Source organism: Apostichopus japonicus, chromosome 19 (genome assembly GCF_037975245.1).
Source record: "Apostichopus japonicus isolate 1M-3 chromosome 19, ASM3797524v1, whole genome shotgun sequence".
NCBI lineage: Eukaryota > Metazoa > Echinodermata > Holothuroidea > Aspidochirotida > Stichopodidae > Apostichopus > Apostichopus japonicus.
The window spans coordinates 28180710-28202126 of record NC_092579.1 but is presented as its reverse complement, the minus strand read 5'-3'; the positions used below and the strand labels follow the sequence as shown (position 1 = coordinate 28202126).

Sequence of the window (21417 nt, the reverse complement as noted above, 5' to 3'; positions counted from 1 at the left end):
TCTCTACTGATTGAGTTATCCAGCCCTTAGTTGGTTGCGATCCCAATGTAGTCATTTCTTAATTTGCTAGGATGGCAGTCAGAGTACACTGTGTAAGCAGGGATCACACCACAGTGTTACTTGATACAACCATGGAGCTATAAACAGAATAGCTCCATGATACAACCCAAAAGTGGCAGGGAAGGGCATTTCAAGGGAAATTTGACTTTTTATTGTAACCCAGTATGGTTTAAATCCTGGTCTAGCCAGAAATATATGTGCTCTTTTCCCTATAATTTCTCTGTCACTTTTCTGTTGTACACTTACAAGTCTGACGAAGTTGCACAGAAAACTTATTATTATTTTTAGATTTCTGTAAAAAAACCCTGTGTTTTGCTGCTCGTTGAATGGATTGTATGTCTTTGATAGTCATTTATAGTTAATCGAGTTTCAATACCATCTTAGCCTAAATTACACAATTTAAGTAGCAGCTTAGAATGACTTCATGTATGGAGAACTTTCATTGTTCAATCCTTGTTTCATGAAACACATTGGATATTTTAAAAAAAAACATTGGCCTATAGTGCTTTAGAAAGTGTGGGTATAATCCTGCCATGTTTAGCCACTATGTACAGCATTATAAACACAGAATCTAAGTTTTCAAGACCTGAGTACAATACTTACCCTCAGCTGTTGATAAATGTAAAGCAGTATCATTACTAACACACAACCCTGGTACTGCAAGAAAACAACATAATATAAAAGATGTGGAAAGATACATAAGTAGAAATTACAATCATTTGCATTCACATCATCCTTATACTAAACTTTTATTATGAAAGAATTCTCTCACAAGTAATTTATTTAAAGTGAGACCACTTGAGTTACTACGTGCTACCCACAAATCCGGGCATTTTGTTTTACAATTTTGTTTTTATTCCAATCAAGCGCATGTACTTAAAATAACAAAAAAATGAGGACTATCCCGGTAACTGGCTTCCTGAACACATTTAAAGTATATTTAATTTGATATCTACACCTAGTACACCCATTAAAATATCATGACAGACAAGAATATCACTGGCATTATTTGTTACAGACATTGGTTGGGCTCAGTTATTTTGAAAATAAAATAAGAAGTCCATGGATAAAATAAAAGCATAACTAATTAAACATTTACTTTCATTCTTCAAAACATGAATCATTCTTTTTTTATTACAACTTAATTTCTTCACTTTGCTTCAGATATGAGCTGGCCATGAACCTGTATAGGCATATATTGGTTTGAATGTATTATTGACATCTTAAGTAATGTTGTATATCGTAATTAAATACGCTGATGACTGTGTCCATTTATGGCAACAATATTTTATATTATATTCATTTGACCTTGAATAGATTTTCCTAGGACTTAATGCACCAACTGCATGATGGTCTTAGGCAAATTTCAGCAAAAAAAAATATCTGAGAGTTTGCACTTTCTGTGCATAGCCACTGCTTCCTTTTAAGTGCTCAGGCCCCTGTGCAATAAAAACTTTACTGGCTGGTTTACACTCATCATAATTAGATATGTTGTTGTCTGCCCTCAATTTTGTTATGGCTAAATATAAATATTTTCTTTTGGGCCTTGATTGAAATGATACCACTTGCTTAGAACTTGTGAAAATAATTTAGTTTGCAAATTTTGGAGAAAAAATTGAAGTGAAACTTTGTTTTTTTCCGGTGGAATACACTGCTTCCTTTAATTTAAGTTCCCAGGGTGAGAAAAAAAACCCCAGTTTAGTAGGCCTAGGCTATGCTAGTTAGTCTATCACTGGGACTTTGTCATCAAAGTAGGGCTCTCAATGGATGCTGTTGAAGTTGAACAAATATGAACTTTAGAAAATTTCATACAGCCTACCTTAAAAACGCGTATATGAAGGGCAAAGCCTTAACCATTATTCCTAGACATCTAAGTTTAATTTAAGTACTTAGGCCTAGCCAGACCTAACTTCCTAACATATGGCCTAGGCTAGGCCTAACCAAGGCTGCGAGTAGCGTAAAGTATTTAAACTAGAGTGACCGTCGTTCGAGGCTAGACAAATCTGAGTTTGACACAGTTACATACCCTTTTCAGTCTGGTACTTTTTATTTTCATTTCCTTTCCTTTTTGCGTTGTAACTGTTGGCCTAAGTAAGTCACAAAGTAAATGTATATAGTGATCGAGTTCAAGGTCTGGTCTGAATTACCAAATAGGCCTATACTGCATGCAATGGCCAATCAGAGCGTTTAGAACGAGTGACCAAAGGCTGGACACTCTCAGCATGTGCTCGTCGTCTGCTTCTGCTGTAGTAGTCTGCCGCGCCTCCGCATACATCACAGAAGACCACAAAATGACGTCATTTCTAAATTCAATCTGTCAGGACGGAGCTGTGGCGCTATTTTCAAAACAAATCAGAGCCAACCCTGTACAGTAAGGAATGTTATGAAACGCAACGAGAGTTAGCAGCTCCTTAAATTCGAGGAGTTTCGAATGATTTACAAATGTTTATATTGATATTATAGCGTTTGGTATTACACTATACTTTCACGGGAATTCTTTTAATATGTCCAATGTTCAAGAACTGAAATCAGGTGATAAAGACGGAATGGGCATAGCCTAGGCCAGTTAGGTTAAGCCTACACCATTCGGTAATGTAGCGGAACTAGACTACTGTAGACTTCTAGTGTAGGCTAGTAGTAGTACTAGTTCGTCCGAGACCTAGCAATTAACATGAAAGTTGAAGATAAAGGCTATGAGTAGAATAGCATAATGTCTTAAGGAAATCAAATTCGCTTCCAATGTATAGGATACAATACAGACCTAATTCCTAGTATAGGTAAGAAATATTACTAATTATGATTTAGCCTAGGCCTAGGCTAAGACTCAAGAGTATTAGTGTTAATATACTTATGCATAGTATAATACCATTTTGACAGACTTTCGGACATTCATAATTTTTCTACAGCAGCAGAAAGTCCCATTATTGATCAGGCATAGCATACTTTAGCCTAGGCCTAAAAAGTAATCTTCTTACAGGATTTCATTACAACATACTGGCAATTAGCCTATATACATTTACTGCCACTGATAAAGTTGTCATGTTGTGGCATATAAGAAACAACACTAAGGCATTGTCATAGCCTGTAACAGTAATGCAGATTCAGATCAGTTTTGATGACTTCTGCATGTGAATGCTACGTGATGAATGCATTATTTACCATTTTACTGCTGTTTGATAATTTAGTACTTTCAAGTCTGTGTGGTGGAGAGTCTTTGCCGGTTGATGAGGTATTACAGTGTGAGATCCGTCAGATTCAGTTTTCAAAGTCATCACTTGTATTATGTAACACAATGCTGATACAGATATTAGATAAATCCAATGGAAGATAATGCTCAGAAAGTAGCTACAAAGTTGCTTGGGAGTTAGAGATATATATATGACATGTACTAAACTTATTTCATACAAATTTTTAGCATAATGTTGAATGCATCTGTGGACTATTGATCAAGTCCTTTACGTTGAAGTTATCTGTTTTCTTTCTTGATCCAACTGTTTCTTTTCCATATCCATTCCCAGTGTTGAAAGAAACCCTGGAAAACAGAGGTGTGATGGGTCAAATGAGAGCACGGATGAGAGCGGAGGTATTTCACTCTCTAGATGATCAGTTGGAATCTCGTCCCACTCTTAGCAGTGAGAATATGCTGATTAACGAACTCATCAGAGAATACTTGGAATTCAACCATTACAAATATTCATTATCAGTTTTGATGGCAGGTAACTTCAATGCCTGCATTAATTATTTCATCTCACCAAAAAATGCAGTTTTCTGGAAATTGTTTGTTTTTGTGGTATTTTTCACTTGCTCCTTATTTACTTGCAAAAGCTCTGTATTTTTTTTTGTAGACCTCCTCTCCTTTCTGTACAGAAACTTAAAGTCTCAATGTGCATAGAGCACTTCATTCGATCATTTTTGACATTTTACTGCATGTATAGTAAGGTTTTAATGCTATGTCTTTCAGAAACTGGCCAGCCAAAGACTCCTTTAGATAGATCATTCTTGACAAACGAACTCAACATTCAGGAAGACAGTGACACAGCCAGGTTGTAAGTTTGCTTTCTGATCATTACTTAAGAAAAATTAATTGATTTCTTAAGAGTTGCTCCTCAAACAGTGTTATCTTTCTTGTTATTTTTTTCTGTTAACTATTCTTTAATACATATTTCACAATTAAAGATCTTCCCATTTAACCTGTGAGGAATAATTTTGTAGTCCCACTCATCTCCTCCCTCCACCCCCCCCCCAACCCACTCCCTTAAACCTTCCCACTTCAACTCTTATAGTAAGCCTGACATTGATTTGTCCTTAAGGCTTCAGAAGTTTATATGTATGTCTTGTCCCTTATGCAATGGTCTAGTTTTTAATACATTGACAATTTTCATCTTTACGTAATAGACCTCTATTGTACGGTGTGCTGTCTCACTTTTTGGAGAGCAAAGGTCCTGGATTGTCGATGAAGCCTCGTAAAAACAAAGACACTAGAAGCTTTGATGGTCAAAGGTCAGATGGGAGAAGACAAAATGGTAAGAAATGCATTAGCATTGAACAGTACTGTGGTTCCTGTCAGTTGGTACCGTATTGCTCATTTAATTACCCCAACCCTCATCCCATTCTTCTCACTTAATTACCCCAACCCTCATCCCATTCTTCTCACTTAAGTACCCCCACCCTCATCCCATTCTTCTCTCACTCTAAAAACCCTTTGACATAAAATTCCCATATAAAACTTTATATCCAAAACTGAGTGCAATTCTGAGTGCACTTCTAGTCAACGAATTTTGAAGCTATAGCTTTAGTAAAAGTAATAGCTTTCCTTGTAAGAAATTGCTGTCATTGCATTTTAAAAGCTATTGTACACTATACCAATCTGCATTGTGTGAGAGAAGGAAGTGTTTCTCACCAGAACTAAATTAACGTCAAAGTGCCCAAATTATCGAGTTATATTGTAGGAGAGTGGAGGTGAAAGCTATATGGAAGGATGGAAACCAATTGCAAATGCTCATTATGGGTTCCAGGAGGACCATCTGCAGAATTTGCCTACCTCTGGTACTTGATTTAGTCTGTAAGAGCTGCACAAGATGGAGAAGGGATAATCTGTTTGCTACTTGTAGGCATTTCACAACGCCCTGTGATTTCATTGTTAACAAAGCAGCTTTAAGCAGTAACAACATTTTTATGCCAAAAGTAAAAATATTCATGTTCTTGTTAATATAAATACATGAGTTCTTCTATATACTCTGTTGCTTTCTCCAATAAATTAATCATTTTCTGACTATTTAAACTGAAGTGAAAGGTTCAGAAACACAGACCTTTATTCTTAGAAAATTGTGGAGCGTGTGCTCATCTTCCTCCCTTGTCTCTCCACCCTCTTTCCCAAGTCTTTGTTTTCTAACCTCTTTCTATTTCATTTTCAGAGAGAGATGTCTCAGTCGATATGCATGTTGGGGAACCTGTGATATTATCTGGCACAAGAAGAAGATGATCGTTCGAAACCGAATCATCATTACTGGATGAAGGTGGTTCACGTGGTTGCCTTAACTGATGTTCTGCATCATTTAACACCAATGTGGAATATAGTCAATGCTATGTGCACACAGAGACTGACTGTGATGAGTTCTATTTGTCAACTCTCTAACGTATGAAGTCAATACTGATGACCATTAACATGTCTGCCATTTCTAGGCAGAAACATCGATGCTGTGTTTGACTGTTAACATGAAAATTCTTTGTATCATTGCTACAGATTATTCAAGCCACTTTAATTCTGTTGAAATGTTATTTCACTGAACTGCTATTGGAAAAGAGTACTTGTTGTTACCCTCTTTCAAATTCCAGCTGAATTAATACTTATCGCAGAGAACAAAATAAAGTTAGAAAAATTGGTTTCAACAAGTGTTGTAAGGAGTTGTGACTTGTGATATTTGTGATTATTGTCAGGGATTCATTAACAAACTTAAAATACATAATTTAATACATTGATATGAGTCTTGAGAGTCATCATAAGAACTTGTGTTTACTGTAAATAAAGTTATATGTAAAATGTGAATTGACTGTTATTAAGCTCCAGACCAGCCCTGATGATTTTCTCTTTTACTCTGTAAATATTATAATTCCACCTGGAATGGCAAATTCACAATTGAGAGAGATTTTCAACTGTCTTTATTTCAACCTTGTCAGATTCACTTTTTTTTTTTAAGTCCACCTGCACACTCAAGCAAGAAATACAGACAAATATGATCAGGTCTATCTATATGATATAACGATACTTAAAAAGGTTATAAGACTGTTAATTTAAGTCACCCTTTTGGTACCAATATAAAATTATTCATGGGAAAGTGTCTCAAACCCCACCTGCTTTCCACCCCATCCCCTCCCAACTTTTGGGAAGCTTCCTACATCAAAAAAATACTCACCAATATCTCAACTGAAATATATTAAACCCACGAAAGACTCCGCTCATAAACACTACAAGGCAGTCATTTTAATAGGTCAAAGGGAATCTGGTTCCTTGTGAGAAATTGAACCAAGAACCTAATGATTATTGGAAGGCCACTAACCGCTGCACCATGTATTCACCCCATTTGGGCTATTGTAATATATATTTACTAACCACCTGACCCAACTACTTCCCCCATCAGCCTCTCAAAGGAAAAAGATCGACTACAGCACTGCATACAAGTGACCCACTTGGTAGATTAATTCAATTTGAATAGCTTTTTTTGTCTCTCCCAGCCCCCCTCCTCACTCTCTTTAACAGCTATTTTCATGGTAAATTTGAAGGCCATGACATATTTATATACCAATTTGTATCATAGTATGAACGAAATGTGAAATTAAAATCACTACTAATGCTGTTTATAGTATTTTAGAGATTTAACAAACATTGCCCCCCCCTCCCTCCCAAAAAAAATGCCAGTTTGAAATTGAATAACAAAACAGTGATGTTGCGTATGGGTGCCAAGAAATTGACGTGCACCCCTGGATATTAAAAAAGGGAAATTCCCGGGGACCATGACACAGTTGACTGATAATGATATTGATAACTGCAAGTCAAGACGTGTTCGTAATCGTAGTTCTGGTAGATGGTCGGTAACGCAAACTTTTATTGGAAACGTTCAGTGGTGTAAGAAACAGTGGTGCGGCAATCTAGGTTTGTTACTAGAAATTAGCGAACTATGTACCATTATCAACCCTAAGTTAGGCTATATATGCATTACTTTATACCTTTACCTAAGTCAATTCACAGGCGTAAAGTATGTATGGCCTAGGCCTAATCTAGGCCTACACTATACTTCCAATGAGAGTGTACTCTAACATAAGCAAAACTACTGGACAATTGTGAACACCAACACCATACTGGATAATATCCTTCCATGGGTGACATATACTTCAAACAACATCTGTCCAAAATCCAAGTAGATCCTGTCACAGGCCAATTGTTAAACTAAACCTATAGAGCCTATATATACAGTAGGCTAGTAACGCCACAACACTTTATTAATTTGCTTTTTCACATGTAGGGACAAGGTACAGAATGTCTCTCATCAGCCCAACCTATCTGAAATTGTCACATTACCCTCAAAATGACTTTTGCAAATGTGATCCTTGGCCAGCAGTGCATATAGTTAGAACTTTCCCTTATGCATCAAGTAATGTGTTCTTATTGGCTAACATCTAACAAATTGAGTGGCTTAAGTACAGCGGACATATATAAGCAGAATTATATTTGATAGATTTATTGACAATTTAGACTCTTGCAGTACTAACATTGGCCAGTAAACATGAGGCTTCTGTTTCTCCTTGTGCTGAATGTTATAGGCCTGTTGGATCTGTTTTGACGTTTTAGGACATTGAGCTGAAAATGCCCAGGTACTGATAAAACTGTTCAAAACAGCTGTTTCAAATGAACTGATGCATAAGCGCTGCTTGTACTGTGCACTTTCGATTTAGTGAAAGATATGATGATATATGTAAGTTTTAAATATGTCTTATTTTTCTACAGGTAGAATCAGTCAAGGTGACCTTTGTGCTAAAAAGAGTGTCATATGTATTTAGTGTAATAATGAAGAGAAAGTCAGCTACTGAGGCTAGTCAACTAACCAAGAAGGTGGCCAAATATGCTAGAAAGACAAAGACTGTGAAGAAAAGTCAAGCAAAATCCCCAGATACGTTGAAGAGAAAAACCAGCCCTTACTTTCTAGGGAAAAAAGACACCAGACTTGGGTCTAGTTTCTTTGACCAAGATTGTGTGAAGCTTGCTAAAGATCTCCTTGGAAAAGTCTTGGTGAGAGAGCTCGATGGAGAAAGAATCAGCGGGAAAATCGTTGAGACAGAGGCTTACCTTGGCACGGAGGACTCCGCCTGTCATTCATACCAAGGTCACAAATCTGCAAAAAATAAGGCCATGTGGATGGCGCCTGGTTCTGTGTATGTCTACCTCATATATGGGATGTATCACTGCATGAACATATCCAGCAAAGGTTAGTTTATTTGCTTATACTGTACTTTATACAATATAATTATTTGACTGGTTTTAGCCCTGTGTTTCCTTATTGATTGTTCCCTTGAGCATGCATGCATCTCTTTACACAAACACAGGTGGAAATGCATTCATGCGGCTTGCACTATTTAATGATGAGGGCGTGAATGAATCTAGCGAAAATATCAATCATAATTTTGTGACGATCTCATTAGAACATTTTCAAAGAATGTATGGCAACTAAATAGCATGATCACTTTTGCTTTAATCTCATCAATGTTGTACCCAAAATTATGTAAGAAAGTCAATAAATGGTCACTCAATGCTGAAACTTCAAAGAAGTAATTTACTGAATTGTCAACCCTTAAAGTCAATATAACTGGCCTATCAGACTTAAAATCGCTTAATAATTGAACTCGGGCTCCGGAATGTCTTGGAATACTGTATTGAAGGTGTTCGGACCCTACAGAAAAAGTACATTTGGAAACTTGACAATGGAAAACTGAGAAGAAATTATCAACTAATTTGAAATGAGCAAAGACTGAATGTTCTGGCTAGAGTGGTATTCACACCTGAGGATCATAAGTTCTGCTCTCTATGAACTGGACATGTAGGGATCTCCAACAACTGAGGCTTGGATAGGCAATATCAGTTTGAAATTTGATAAATGGAGTACATATTGTAGAGTCCGAGGGCTTGACAACGGACAGACTTTGAACACAAAACACAGAAACAAGAAAATACATGTGCACACTCTGAGGGTCTGGGAGGCTCTGCCTTACTTCTTTATTCAGTCTTACTAACTAGACTGCTTGTCTAGCTATTTACATAACATAAATGCATAAGAACAATGTACCATTGATAGGAGGAATGTAGCATGTACCACACCAACTATAGACCACTGGTCTAGCTATTAACATAATATATGCATAAAGAACAATATACCATTGATAGGAGGAATGAACTGAATACAGTACTGTGTCCACCTGGTATACATATGTAAACTGACACACATACTTCTTATACATAACAGGGCCAGTGCAAGTCGCATAAGTAATAAGCTATCTCTACAATATAACTTTCAAATGTGCATATGTCATGTGACTATCAAATTGTTTCATTCTTCCTTTCTGTAGGGGATGGAAATGCTGTGTTACTGAGAGCGTTAGAACCCATCGACGGGGAGGAACTTATGCAGAAGTTCCGCTCTAAGGGAAGAAAGTCATCAAAGGCATTGAAAGATACTGCTCTCTGCAGTGGACCTGGAAAGCTCACTGGTGCCTTACAGATCACAAAGAAATTATTTGATAAAGAAAGTCTTGTAACTAACTCTTCATTGTGGATTGAAGATGCACCTCTCTTGGCATCTGAAGACATCATTTCATGTCCAAGGATAGGTGTAGATTATGCCACCAAGGGATGGAAGGAGAAACCACTTCGACACTATGTCCTTGGAAATCGAAACATCAGCAAACGGGATAAGGAGGCTGAAAAGATGTAGCATTCATGTTGGTAGTTGTGGAACAAAACATCAAAGTTACTAGCTGAAGAAGAGCATCAATATAGTTTCTAGACACAGAACATTCAAATGGTGAACATAATTTCTAGTACATGTTTTTTTTTTTCTTTACTTGAGGTGGGGAGACCTTTTAAATGTAATTTTCAGAATTTTACTTTGATTAAAACTCACATTTAAGTGATATACCAAGCCTACTGACACCCACTTAATTGTTGTATAATTATATATAATTTAACATATTAATAATCACACAGCTTCAGGGCTTTTTGTTTCCACTTGAAGATGGGGTCAGCCATTCTTGTAAAGTGTTTGTACATGTGATTTGTATGTAAACAAAATAAATGAATTTTCATCAACATCTAGTGCCTCGTTTCATGTTTACAATAATTGGGCTTTAAAATATTCTCAAGTAGCAACAGGTCTTTTGTTATGAGGGACCGGTTAGAATAAAGTAGCTATACCCCTTCCTACCCTCAAAGAATCTGATAACTAAATAAAATATGCCAAATTTCCAGACTCATTAATCAATTGACTAATAGCGATTATCTCAACTTATCTCATTATACAAGATTATTTACATACTTGAGATGGAAGGGATGGGGGTGGGGGATTTTGATACCATTTGCAGTAAATCCAGCTTTGAAAATCTGCAGAGAAATAATTTTCATTGTTAAAAGATAACACCACAATTAGATTCCACTTAAGATGAATGCCCCTCCCACAATTTTGAAATCATATGTATGTCACTTTCAAATTCTCAGATGCGCTTGTCCTTCCCGACTTTCCCCTTCATTCCACACCCTCCCCCTAATCGAAAAATCCTGGATACGCCACTGTAAAATGTTTCCGCAAATTCTTTGTTCCATTATTATGACCGGGTACGTACCGCAGTGAAGCTGCATTCTAAATCGATGGCGGGGGCGGGGTTCCACAACTTATCTGCGAAAGTTCACTCAGAAAAGACGAGTCGATAGGTACAAATAGTTGTTCTCTACATACACATGTACGGCTGAATGCACGGAAGTAATATTAATACTCCCGCGGCTGAATGTAATTCAGCGAAGTAAACACATCAGTGCGGTGTGCCGAGAAGGTTTCGTTGTACAGTATAGTACTGAGTTAACATATAACTAATTTTAACCAACTTCAACTTTCAAGGGAACAATTCTTAACTCTACATAACCTATACGAATAAACTTCGTCCGAGTTATCGCTTTTTTTTGCGTTCTACTATGGCGTCCACCATGGAACCAGTTGCGTTCGATGAAGATAGGGTTAGCCAGCTAATGCAACATATGTATTCGATCAAAGACATTAGGTGAGCACAAATTTGCTAAGCAATGTACCCTATACGCATAGGCCTAAGCCAATTACGTTGATGACTTTAGGCCTAATTTGTACAAAATATTAATAACCATAGCCCAGGGCCAAACGTAGCGAGATAGGCTTTGGAATATTTCTTGTATTTTACAGAATTATATTAGTTAACATTTCATTGGCTAACCTAGTTCTATGTACTTATACAGTATTCTACTGACAGTCAGTCCTAACCTTATTTAGTTCAACTAATGTGATTTTGAAGTCAACCACAGTCCAAATTGTATGTTTCAAAAACAATAACAACAAACATACACTCAATAAGTACAACTGAAAAATCCACAAACTGGCATTTTTTCATTAAGTGAGAGCACAGAAATCATATGGGTTTGTCTGCAGGTAAATTGCAACAGACTTAGACTAAGATTTGACCAAATTTGTCAATAGTCAAATCTATCAAACAAACCAATTAAATTTTTGCTGTATCCTACAGACTTTAAACATTTCCATCAAATACTGTGCTTTCATTGGCTAACATTTAACAAATCGAGTAGCTTAGTTGTAGGGGACACAAACTGCTTGCCCCATGTACTAAGTTATAGTGTAAGGGGAATATAAGCAGAATTCTACACATAGAATTTGATAAATTTATCGACAATTTAGATGAGGCTTATATGCTTATAATGCTCTTTCAACTCCTACCTCCTCCCTGCCCCCTTTTTATATGTGTTTGAGCAAATTAAAATTCTAAATGGTTTGTCAGTTGCTTAAATTGTTAACAGTAAGTTCAATAGCAAGTCAATGTCAAGATTTATGCCACTGCTGTTGAAAAAACATTTATGAACAAATACACCTAGGCTTCAAGTTCTTAAATGGCCGTGGCTATTCTTACGACGAGTCGTAACAATTATTTATAAACTATTCTTACGACAAAGGCAAATTCAAGCGCAGTAAAGTAAATAAAGCAACTGCGCATGTAGTAGGGATAACCCTAACCCTAAACATAACCCTAAACCTCAATCCTAACCCTTACCCTAACCCTAACCGGAAATTATTGTTTCTCCTCGTCGTAAAAATAGTACTCCTGGTCATGAAAATAGCAACTGCGCATGCGTAGTCGGGAATTATTGTTACGACTAGTCGTAACAATAGCCACTTTGTTCTTAAATTACTTTGACATTCATGGAACAATTGTGAGACAGAGATATACAGTATACAAACAAGAAGATAAAAATGTGTGTGGACCTGGGTAGCTGTTTAGATTAATTAGGCATTTTAAGGGTCATACAGTCATCACATAACTTTTGGATTTGGTGAAAGAGTTCAAAATTTTAAATTTAAGGGTGTGAAGACCCCCCCCCCCCCTAAAAAAGAAACGTCTAATGCCGGTAATCTAGTTTCGAAGAACGAAACACCGCCATGTTAGACACCGCCATCGATCCCAGAAAATACACACACTGCTTGCTACCGTCGGTAATAAGACACTAGTGTACAGTCAGTACATACAGCTGCGGTCAATACCCACAGCACAGTGTATAAACGATACAGTGATGGACATCTCAGGTCCAGCTAAAGATAACAAGGTATCACGTTTCATTACTGTCTGCATTTTGTAGCGACAAGAACAAAACGTCACTTGCAAGCAACAGAAAGTTAACTTTTTCAGATGGCCGCACGTGGTTTGGTTTGGTGTTACACCTCATTCGAAACTAGATTACCGGCATTAGACTTTTCTTTTTGCCCGAGTCTTCACACCCTTAAATGTTATTCTTTCAATGCTTTTGAACTTCTCACAGTTGAGAACTTTGATGTGAAAATGATAACAGATTGCAGATGCTACTTTGACTATATATAGTTTTACTACATGTTAAAATTTCGCTCTTGAAACCAACAAAATACTTCAAATTGCATAATTATTCATACAGTATATGACAGTATAAAGCAATATTTTGCAATCATTTTGGTACAATTATCAATTTACATCATGTGAATAAATGAAGAAAAGTATTACAGTACCTATACTGTAGACCAAATGTGTACAATGGAATATCGTCACTTATTAATTATTTAATAAAAGTCTCCTAAGTTTCTGCATGCTGAAAGGTGCCATAAATAGAAAAGAAAAATACCAGGCTAAAAAATGATTTCATTTGCATCGCTTTTGTCCTTGGCTGTTTTCATTGATCCAATTATTTATGATCCACTTACCATTTTTTTCTATCTATTATTGGTGAGTTTTGGTATGATATGGCCCATGCCAATATTATTTTTAATCAAAACAAGTAAATCAATTGAAAATACAGAATTTGTGCTCTGTGGTAGAAGCAAACGCCTGAATTGTCAGATCATCAGGATATGACAAATGGAAATAAATCAATCCTGAAAACAACTTCAGACAAGGTTGTTGGTTACGAGAGTATTTATAAAACTAAGTCAAGGATGTAATTGCCTCACTTATGGAATCCTGCAGGTGATCCTAAAACTTCTGTTTTGTAATTAGCTAGTCTGGCAGAGTAAACACCAAGAAAATCAATAAACGAATGCAGTCAGTATTGTGATCTAGTTAGGGTGTATAGAACTAAATGGGCGACCATTCAGGCGTGAGTGATTAGATGAAATAATCACACTTACAGAGCCTTTTGTCACATTGGGCTTAATTCTGGAAAAAAGAAGTCTGCATGTCTTATCTTTTTCTAGGAAGATGATGTTGAGGGTGTATTTTCTATAAAATGTTGACAGCAACAGCTGAAAGCATGGTTTTTCCTCTAGGATTTAGAAATCTTGGACTAGACAATTTGTGAAACCAAACATCTTTGAGACAGACAAATTTAATTAAACCTTCTATATCTACCAACCTTAATCGACCAATAATTGTAGAATGTTTACCTAGAAACTGACAAGCTTCAAGACTAAAGTCAGGCACTGTTTGTGGTTATTTCTTTAATCAGGTGATATGTATGAATCTAAAGACCCACCTATGTATGTATACTGTAGTTGTTTATTCATTTAATTATCTGTTCTCACTGCACTGGGTGTTAGTTGAAATTTGTGTACGTTATTGCATTCACAGTGCAGAGGGCTATTGTACTTCAGAACAGTAGGACTAGTCTCTTATTAATTAATTAAGTTATGAAATGAACAACTTAAAAAACTTGTTCCAACAAAATGTTAGAGTTGGATATTGCAGGTTGTACAGTAGCTATAGGCAAAGCACATTTATTGTTGTTCATGAGGTATTTTTTATTTGCAATAATATAAATGCAAATCAACTCTGTAAAACTTCTCTCTTCACAAGGATTCTTGCAATTACAGTAAAATTTTGATATTTTAGGAGAACCTTTTGCAAGATAAAATTATGAAATGCATTTAAACAAACAATTTGTTCATTAAAATTTTTCTAATTTGTTTCAGAGCTCAGACATTGCAACTTGAGAAACTGAAGGTGAAAGTCCTAGAACAATGTCAGGAGATGAAGTCTGAGGAAGGTCGTTTCTATGACTACAAGAATGAGTTGGAAGTACTGGAAGAAGAAAGATTAGCTCACGTTGAAGAGCTCAGACAGATACATGCTGATATGAAAGCAGTAAGTGAATTGATATTATGTAGTACAGTTATTGGATGCAGTACAGTACTTACCATAGTGCCCAAAATTGGTGGCGCTGTAAGGCGTCGATTGGCTAATATTGATACATGTATACAACCTGTAATTTTCTCCAGTCTTCTGGGGTCACCGTGGTAACAACTCATTGACAGTTCCGAAAGATATACTGTACAGTACTAAACATTAATGTCTATGTCCACTCAGTATCAATGAATTTCTAATTTACCTATTCATTAACGTTCACAGTTAGTTTAGTTTGGGTTATTCTCATTAACACGGTTAGTTTCAGTATTTTGTACAGTTTTGCCTCAGCTCATTTTTTGATGGCTGTGTCTATATTCATTTAAGATTGATGGCCATGTAAGGTTTGGCACATATTCAGTGATATCACATTTTTGGGGGGTTATCAGTCACAATTAAGGAAAATGATGCAGATTTTGCTGTCACAAACCTACAGTCCATGTCATTATTCTAAATAGTGACATTGTATTAATAAAGTTTTAAATCTGATTAAATATAGCATGTTAATGAACTTAATGTGTTACCTTATCATTTGTTCATATATGATCCTTTGTGTCAATATCAAATTTCTGTTGTCTGTGATTTTCAATTCTTTAGAATTCTTGTCAAGTACAATTCAGGAGATATCAGAAATGTTCAATGATCTCTCATCATAAAGTTTTGTGTAATTTAGTAAGAGGGCCTGGTGTTTCGATCCTAGCAAGATCTTCTTCAGAGGCTGAATGACAAGTTACAGTAACAGAAGGGACAAATACACACAGAGAATACAGACAGGATAATGAGCAGGGTGAACAAAGAGATAGATGTAAAGGGATTAGTAGACAAGTGATGGAGAGGTAGGAGATAAACTGTACAGGGACAAAGAGAGGATTAAGGGAAGAGGGTAGGGAGTAAACTAGAGAAGGACAAAGACAGAAAGGTGTGAAGAAAAAAAGGTGGCAGAGAGTTATGAGAAGAGGGGTGACAGAGGGGTAAACAAGGGGAGATGGAAGGGGGCGGAGCAGAAGAAAGGTTAGTCATGTCGTTCCTGAATGTCAAGCCCATGAGGTTGAATGGTGCGAAAGATTCAATCCCCTGTAGGGACATGTCAATAATGGTATGGTTGGGAAGATTAAAGTGTTCTCCAACTAGGGTCTCAGTCTTCATGGTGTTGACTTTGTATTAAATTTTACTCTGAAGTCACAAGCATTCAGAATTCAGTTGAAGTTCAAACGTTTCTATCCTATTTAAAAGTTTTCATGCAATTACAGGATTAGTTATTTGTTAAGCACTGCGTTACTGTCAGGGGTAGATCCAGGATGTTAAAAAGTTGAGGGTGAGTCCTTGGGTCGTTGTAGCCAACTCTCATGAAGTGGGGTTTCAGATTTTAAGGGAAATTTGCTACGTTGAATGGTGAATATTTAGGCTGCATTAATTTGGTCTACTATTTATTGGGTCTGCATGCAAGGTTGTACTAATAACTACTTTTAATGTTTTATGTGAGGTTGACAAGGAGGGGCAGGGGGCGGGGGGGGGGGGGGAGAAGGGGTTGTACATCCCACGTGCTCGATCCATGCCTGACTACTGTATAGCTGCGACTCCTCCTGTCTGTGAGACTTATTTTTCAGCCTGTGGCCTGATAATTTGTAAATGCTTATTAACAAAAAATTGTGAGTTTATCATAACATATCATTTTGCTGATGGCATAGAGCTTTTGGAGACTAACATTTGAATCGAATATCATTGTCTACAGATGGAGGCGGTCATCAAAGAAGCTGATGAAGACAGAAACCGTTCGCTGGAACTAGCCTGGAATGTATTTAAAGAGTATAACACTCTGAAAGAAACAGTGAACGAAGGAAGGTACCAGTTGGGACTGGAAGAAATTACTCCAGTATCTGTTGGAGGGGATGTCATCGACAAACAGTGAGTCCACTCTTATTATCAAGGTATAGGGAGTGATTTTTGTTTCTTGATCCTACCATGATCAGCTCCTTCAGAAACAAAGGGACAGAAGTGGTAACACAAAGCACAAGTTGCATGCAATCATTTTGCATAACCGTCTGCTTCAGGATTGACACTTGCAAAGAACTTGCGAAGAAGCCATCATTGGCTTATAAAAGCCGCAGGCTGTCTCTTAGATTCATATTGAACGTCCATTTTGAAATTTGTTAATTTTATTCTGGGGAGCATCAATTGGTATGTATAAGTTCTCTACCTTATAAGTTACCTACCAACATCATATAGCTGGTCTCCTCATAAAGTACTACTCACTCATATTTTGTTCTTCAAAGCTACTTCAAGAGGATGAGATCGGCTTTTAAGAAAGAGTCCAACAAGATGGAGAACAGAGTTAACAGAGAGCGGATTGTAGACGACGAGTCTAATCAGAAACCAAATATCTTTAGCATCCCATCAACGAGTACAAGTACCAGCGTTCTCAAAGTGCAAATTCCTCCAATGAAGGTAAATCAAGACCAATGATCTAAACTTTGGATAAAATTTTGAATTATGCTTGAACTTGATTTTTTGCTTTGTCAGATCAAATAAAACCAATTATTCCACTCATTTGCAAACCTCCTTTTTTATGTTTCATCTTTTTTTCCTACCCACAGATCTGTCAATCGTGTCAACAACCGATCCATCGCAATGCTCCCGTCTGTCCGCTCTGCAAGGCCAAGAATAAGTCGCGACATCCCAAGAAAGTCAAGAGGAAACACGATGACGGCGAGAACAGTGCGTAGGTCGGACTCAAGAAAAAAGGAAGGAAGACAAAATATTAGACTGAATCATCTTTACAAACTGGAAGAACAATTTTAACTGGATGTGAAGCTTATAGTGAAACAAAAAATATTCTACACTGTTATAGGTGAACAGTCCATCTCATTATGTTGTCCCTAACCCTAAATACTGGTGATTGAATGTAACTCTTTGTGGTGTAACCAGTGGTTAGCCTGTGATGTCATTTGGTTAAAAATGTGATTCAAATTAAAGCTTTACTCAGGCTGCTATAATCTCCTCAAAATATGATGCCTTTGGAATGTTTGCTTAACTTTCTATGCTTCACTGTGGCTTAATAGAATTTCATGAAAATGCAACGCTTTTGTGGAAAAAACATTTTCAGCACAATTCCCTACATTTGACATTATCCTCGCTGCTGTTGCCACATGTGTTTACAAATAATTTCCCAAACTTAAAAACTTCATATATCTATTCCTTTCTCTGTAAACTGTACACTACAAGTTCTCAATAAATCATTCCCAATGTTAATTCCCAGGTGTATGACTCATACAGCTTGACTGTAATCTGTAAATGTAGCACTGTGTGAACCGGTTGGTCGGATTATTCCATTTTTGAAGTAGGCTCTCAAAAGTGTAAAGCATGTTTAATTTCTTGAGTCAAATCAAATTCTTATATGGACTTACAAAGACTGTCAATCTGTTCGTTCTTGTTCCAGTGAAAGATTTGCCGTTAGATTGGCACTTAGTCCATTTGCAATCAAAATTTTGTCCGTCAAATACATCTTTAAACAATGAAATCTGAAGTAACAGTTTTAATTTGTCGCAGTAGAGAAATGTGCCCTTCAGTGTGGTGCTTAGTCTGCATGCTCTAAGTAGCCCACATGGTGCACAATTGTTATGTATCTAAGCGAAACAAAAAGCTGTCAGGATATGGTTTAGACCGAAATGTGCAGACAAATTTCAGCAAATTTGCCAAGCGTTCAGTTTCAGCAAGCAGCACATCCCATTAACAAGTTCCCCTTGAAATTTGCACCTATAAATTTATTGCGTTGCAATGATGAAATTAGTTTACATTGCTCAGCAAGGATCATTTATTATCATGACACAACGTTTCCTCCTTAACTAGCTTTTTACACTGTAACAATCATAATTCAGTTGTAAAATGAATCGTGATTCAGAAAAACAAAGAGACTATTCATTTATTGGAGAAAACCAATTGAACAGCACCCAAAGACGTGTATTTTAAAAAGCAAATTATTATATATTTGTGTTTTTCTTATATTTATTTCCTTTTAAACTGGAGCAGTTTGCAACTTTGAAGTTAGATATTAACCTGTACTTTAGACATCGATAAAAGTAAGTACATGAAATGTGCTGCTCACCGGTAATTAACATTTAAACAGAATTTAGGAGATGTGGTTCATGTATTTGTTGTGATGTTGCATAATGTATTTAAAGTTGACAATTTCCTTAATAGTTTGATTGTTAAATATGATTTTTAGTATTTTGTTATAGTGACCAGGGGATAGCTTACCTATTCTGTGAAGGGTGAAATAATTTAGGGCTTTTAAATCTACAAGTATATTTATACATGTGTCTTGCTGATTTTCTTGTGTGTGTGTATAGTATTTGTTTTTTGGTATTTTTGATTGGTTAAATTTTTAAATATTAAGCGAACATGAATTCTGTTTATTTCATGTTTATAACTAAAATATTAACTGGGGGAGAGTAAATTTTTAATGCTATAGTTACTGGGGATTTCTTGTTTCATGAAAATGAAACAACTCTTTCTAAAAACATGAGTGACCAGCATATGGTATCATATTTTCCATGAAATAAAATAGTGGTTTTTGCCCATGTTTCCTTGCTCAGACAGATAAGGGGAGTTGAAAGCAATCAGCATGTGATGACAGGTGGGGTTGGTAATGTTTCTGTGAGCAAACGAACAAACTTGTTCATAGTGGGGAGTGGGAGTACTGAATATCTACGTTATGGGGATTTTATGTTCCAAATTTGTCAAAGTGAGCTGTTCTGGAAGCAGAATGTGTTGTCCACATTATCAATCCATTCTTGCTTCTTCATTAGATCAAAATGGTCTTATTTCATAAAGGAAATGGAAAATAGATGTTGAAATAACAGGGTTCAGCCTTGATATGGTCAGTCAAGTTGATACAATTGTTAGCTACAATTTCATAAGAGGAGAAAGTATTCATGATGTTTGGCTTGTCAGTCTTGGTCATCTGAAAAGTTTGATGTCTTTTGAAAACTCAGTTGAAGTAGTTTGGTGAGAAAAAGCAATACCCTAGAGGTGATAGATAAGTCAAGGACAAAATATAGCAAAACAGGGACCATGATTTGGTTGGTGTTATGGTGATATGAGCCAGGGGGGGGGGGGCATCCACATATACTGCTTTGTAATATTTCCAATCATCCTAATGTTTACAGTACATAAATATACAACATGACATAGTAGTTCCCCCCCCCCCCATCCCAAGTACAAAAATGGTGGTTGGCCCCTTGAGAACCCTTCTTTTGTGAAAGGAACAATTGACTGTTTTCATCCCTTAGGCCCCTCATTTTACAGACATTGACATAGGAGAGACACGGTTACATGTACTGGAGAGTTGAAGCGTGCATGTATAGTGTTTTTCATAAAAGATCGAAAGGTACGTTTTCTTGTGGCTTTTTGTTCGCTTTGTAGATTATATACTTAAGAGCAGAGGTTGAAAAGAAGCTGTAATAAGAACATCTTATTTAAAAGTAAACAGATGCACATTTATTATTACTGGTTTCCTTCCAAGTGCATTTCTTGAGCATATCAAGAACCCTCACCCCCCCCCCATCCCCTATTTGAGATATTTGTTAGTGTAGGTTACTTTTTGGTAACAAGTTGTGGAACCCTAAGCAAAGATGTTTAATAAAAATTCGTAAAATTTATGGCACGTTTTTTGTCTATGTTTTTGTGTGTTTTAAATGGTGTTTACTTTTTCACAGGAAACTTATGTCAGTACTGAGTATAGCTACAGTTAAAATTAAGAACACTTTTAGTAGATAAAGTTTGCAAATATAACTTCTAGAACAATTCAAATTTCAAAACACAATATGCGTGGTGGGCAGCTTTGTGATATAATTTTTAGCTTTTTTTCTCCCTGAAATGCAAGAGAGGTTCAAGTGGACGGGGAGGGGGAGGAGGGTTGACAAGGTCACAAAAATAGCGAATATAGTGTGCCTGGTAAGTAGCCATGGATTTGATATTTTTTTAGGGGGGGGGGGGGTGGAGGGCACAAATATTGGACGATGCTCGTCCTTAGGAGGGGACCTTAATGGAGAAGTCCTTAAGGGAGAGGGTGTCCGTTTGTTTGAATAAGGAATTATATGCAAATTGGTATCTTTTCCGTCTTTCCTGAATTTGTGAATAATCCAAAGTATTCAATTTTTAGTGCTATCTCAAGTTTTTTTGAGGAAGAGTGGGAGGGACTAACCACACCCCCTCCCCACCCCACCCCCGAAACGCCCTAATAAAATACGCTTGAGATTCCCTGAAAGAATGATCAAAGTATCTAGCATTTCCTTTCCTGAGGAAAATGGAGGCATCTATGATTGATAACGCTCGCTGCCAACTCACTGCACATGAATATGCCGGTGATGAGATCTACAGGGACCGATGCTAACCTTCCGGTTATTGGTGACGATGAACACT

General features: G+C 36.7%; 4 protein-coding genes across 8 annotated transcripts in view; 3 read left to right on the top strand and 1 right to left on the bottom strand.

Moving 5' to 3' along the window:
- The window catches only part of LOC139959359 (uncharacterized), a 35964-nt gene extending 33736 nt beyond the window's left edge, over positions 1-2228 (bottom strand). The window contains exons 1-2 of the mRNA XM_071956880.1: positions 2087-2228; positions 664-717 (exon numbers count right to left, since the gene is read on the bottom strand). The gene's annotated coding sequence lies outside the window, so the exon portion shown is untranslated. The remainder of the gene's footprint in view (positions 1-663; positions 718-2086) is intronic.
- The window catches only part of LOC139959364 (centrosomal protein 20-like), a 57698-nt gene extending 51494 nt beyond the window's left edge, over positions 1-6204 (top strand). Inside the window, exons 1-5 of one of the 5 annotated variants that reach the window (XM_071956907.1) lie at positions 2291-2431; positions 3579-3776; positions 4022-4106; positions 4456-4583; positions 5475-6204. In XM_071956907.1, coding sequence (XP_071813008.1) covers position 2431; positions 3579-3776; positions 4022-4106; positions 4456-4583; positions 5475-5542 — 480 coding nt within the window. In that variant the 5' untranslated portion in view covers positions 2291-2430 and the 3' untranslated portion in view covers positions 5543-6204. Of the gene's footprint in view, positions 1-2290; positions 2650-2673; positions 2838-3578; positions 3777-4021; positions 4107-4455; positions 4584-5474 lie in introns of those variants that run through there. The other 4 variants (XM_071956906.1, XM_071956909.1, XM_071956910.1 and 1 more) reach the window with 4 other exon arrangements.
- An 848-nt stretch (positions 6205-7052) lies between these two features.
- LOC139959361 (DNA-3-methyladenine glycosylase-like) lies at positions 7053-10401 on the top strand. The gene is made up of 3 exons (XM_071956901.1): positions 7053-7210; positions 8063-8540; positions 9676-10401. Exons 2-3 carry the CDS (start codon positions 8123-8125, stop codon positions 10038-10040), a joined length of 783 nt encoding a protein of 260 aa, XP_071813002.1. The 5' UTR covers positions 7053-7210; positions 8063-8122; the 3' UTR covers positions 10041-10401.
- Positions 10402-11060: 659 nt separating this feature from the next.
- Positions 11061-20654, top strand: LOC139959362 (zinc finger C4H2 domain-containing protein-like). The gene is made up of 5 exons (XM_071956902.1): positions 11061-11376; positions 14787-14958; positions 16730-16902; positions 17271-17442; positions 17592-20654. The coding sequence occupies exons 1-5, from the start codon at positions 11291-11293 to the stop codon at positions 17718-17720; spliced, it is 732 nt and encodes a 243-aa protein (XP_071813003.1). The 5' UTR covers positions 11061-11290; the 3' UTR covers positions 17721-20654.
- Positions 20655-21417: the final 763 nt, after the last annotated feature.

Coding starts and splice junctions, on each gene's coding strand:
- LOC139959361 (XM_071956901.1), top strand. CDS start 8,123: ATGAAGAGAAAGTCAGCTACTGAGGCTAGTCAACTAACCAAGAAGGTG. Junction 8,541..9,675: donor CATGAACATATCCAGCAAAG/GTTAGTTTATTT, acceptor TCCTTTCTGTAG/GGGATGGAAATGCTGTGTTA.
- LOC139959362 (XM_071956902.1), top strand. CDS start 11,291: ATGGCGTCCACCATGGAACCAGTTGCGTTCGATGAAGATAGGGTTAGC. Junction 11,377..14,786: donor TATTCGATCAAAGACATTAG/GTGAGCACAAAT, acceptor AATTTGTTTCAG/AGCTCAGACATTGCAACTTG. Junction 14,959..16,729: donor TACATGCTGATATGAAAGCA/GTAAGTGAATTG, acceptor CATTGTCTACAG/ATGGAGGCGGTCATCAAAGA.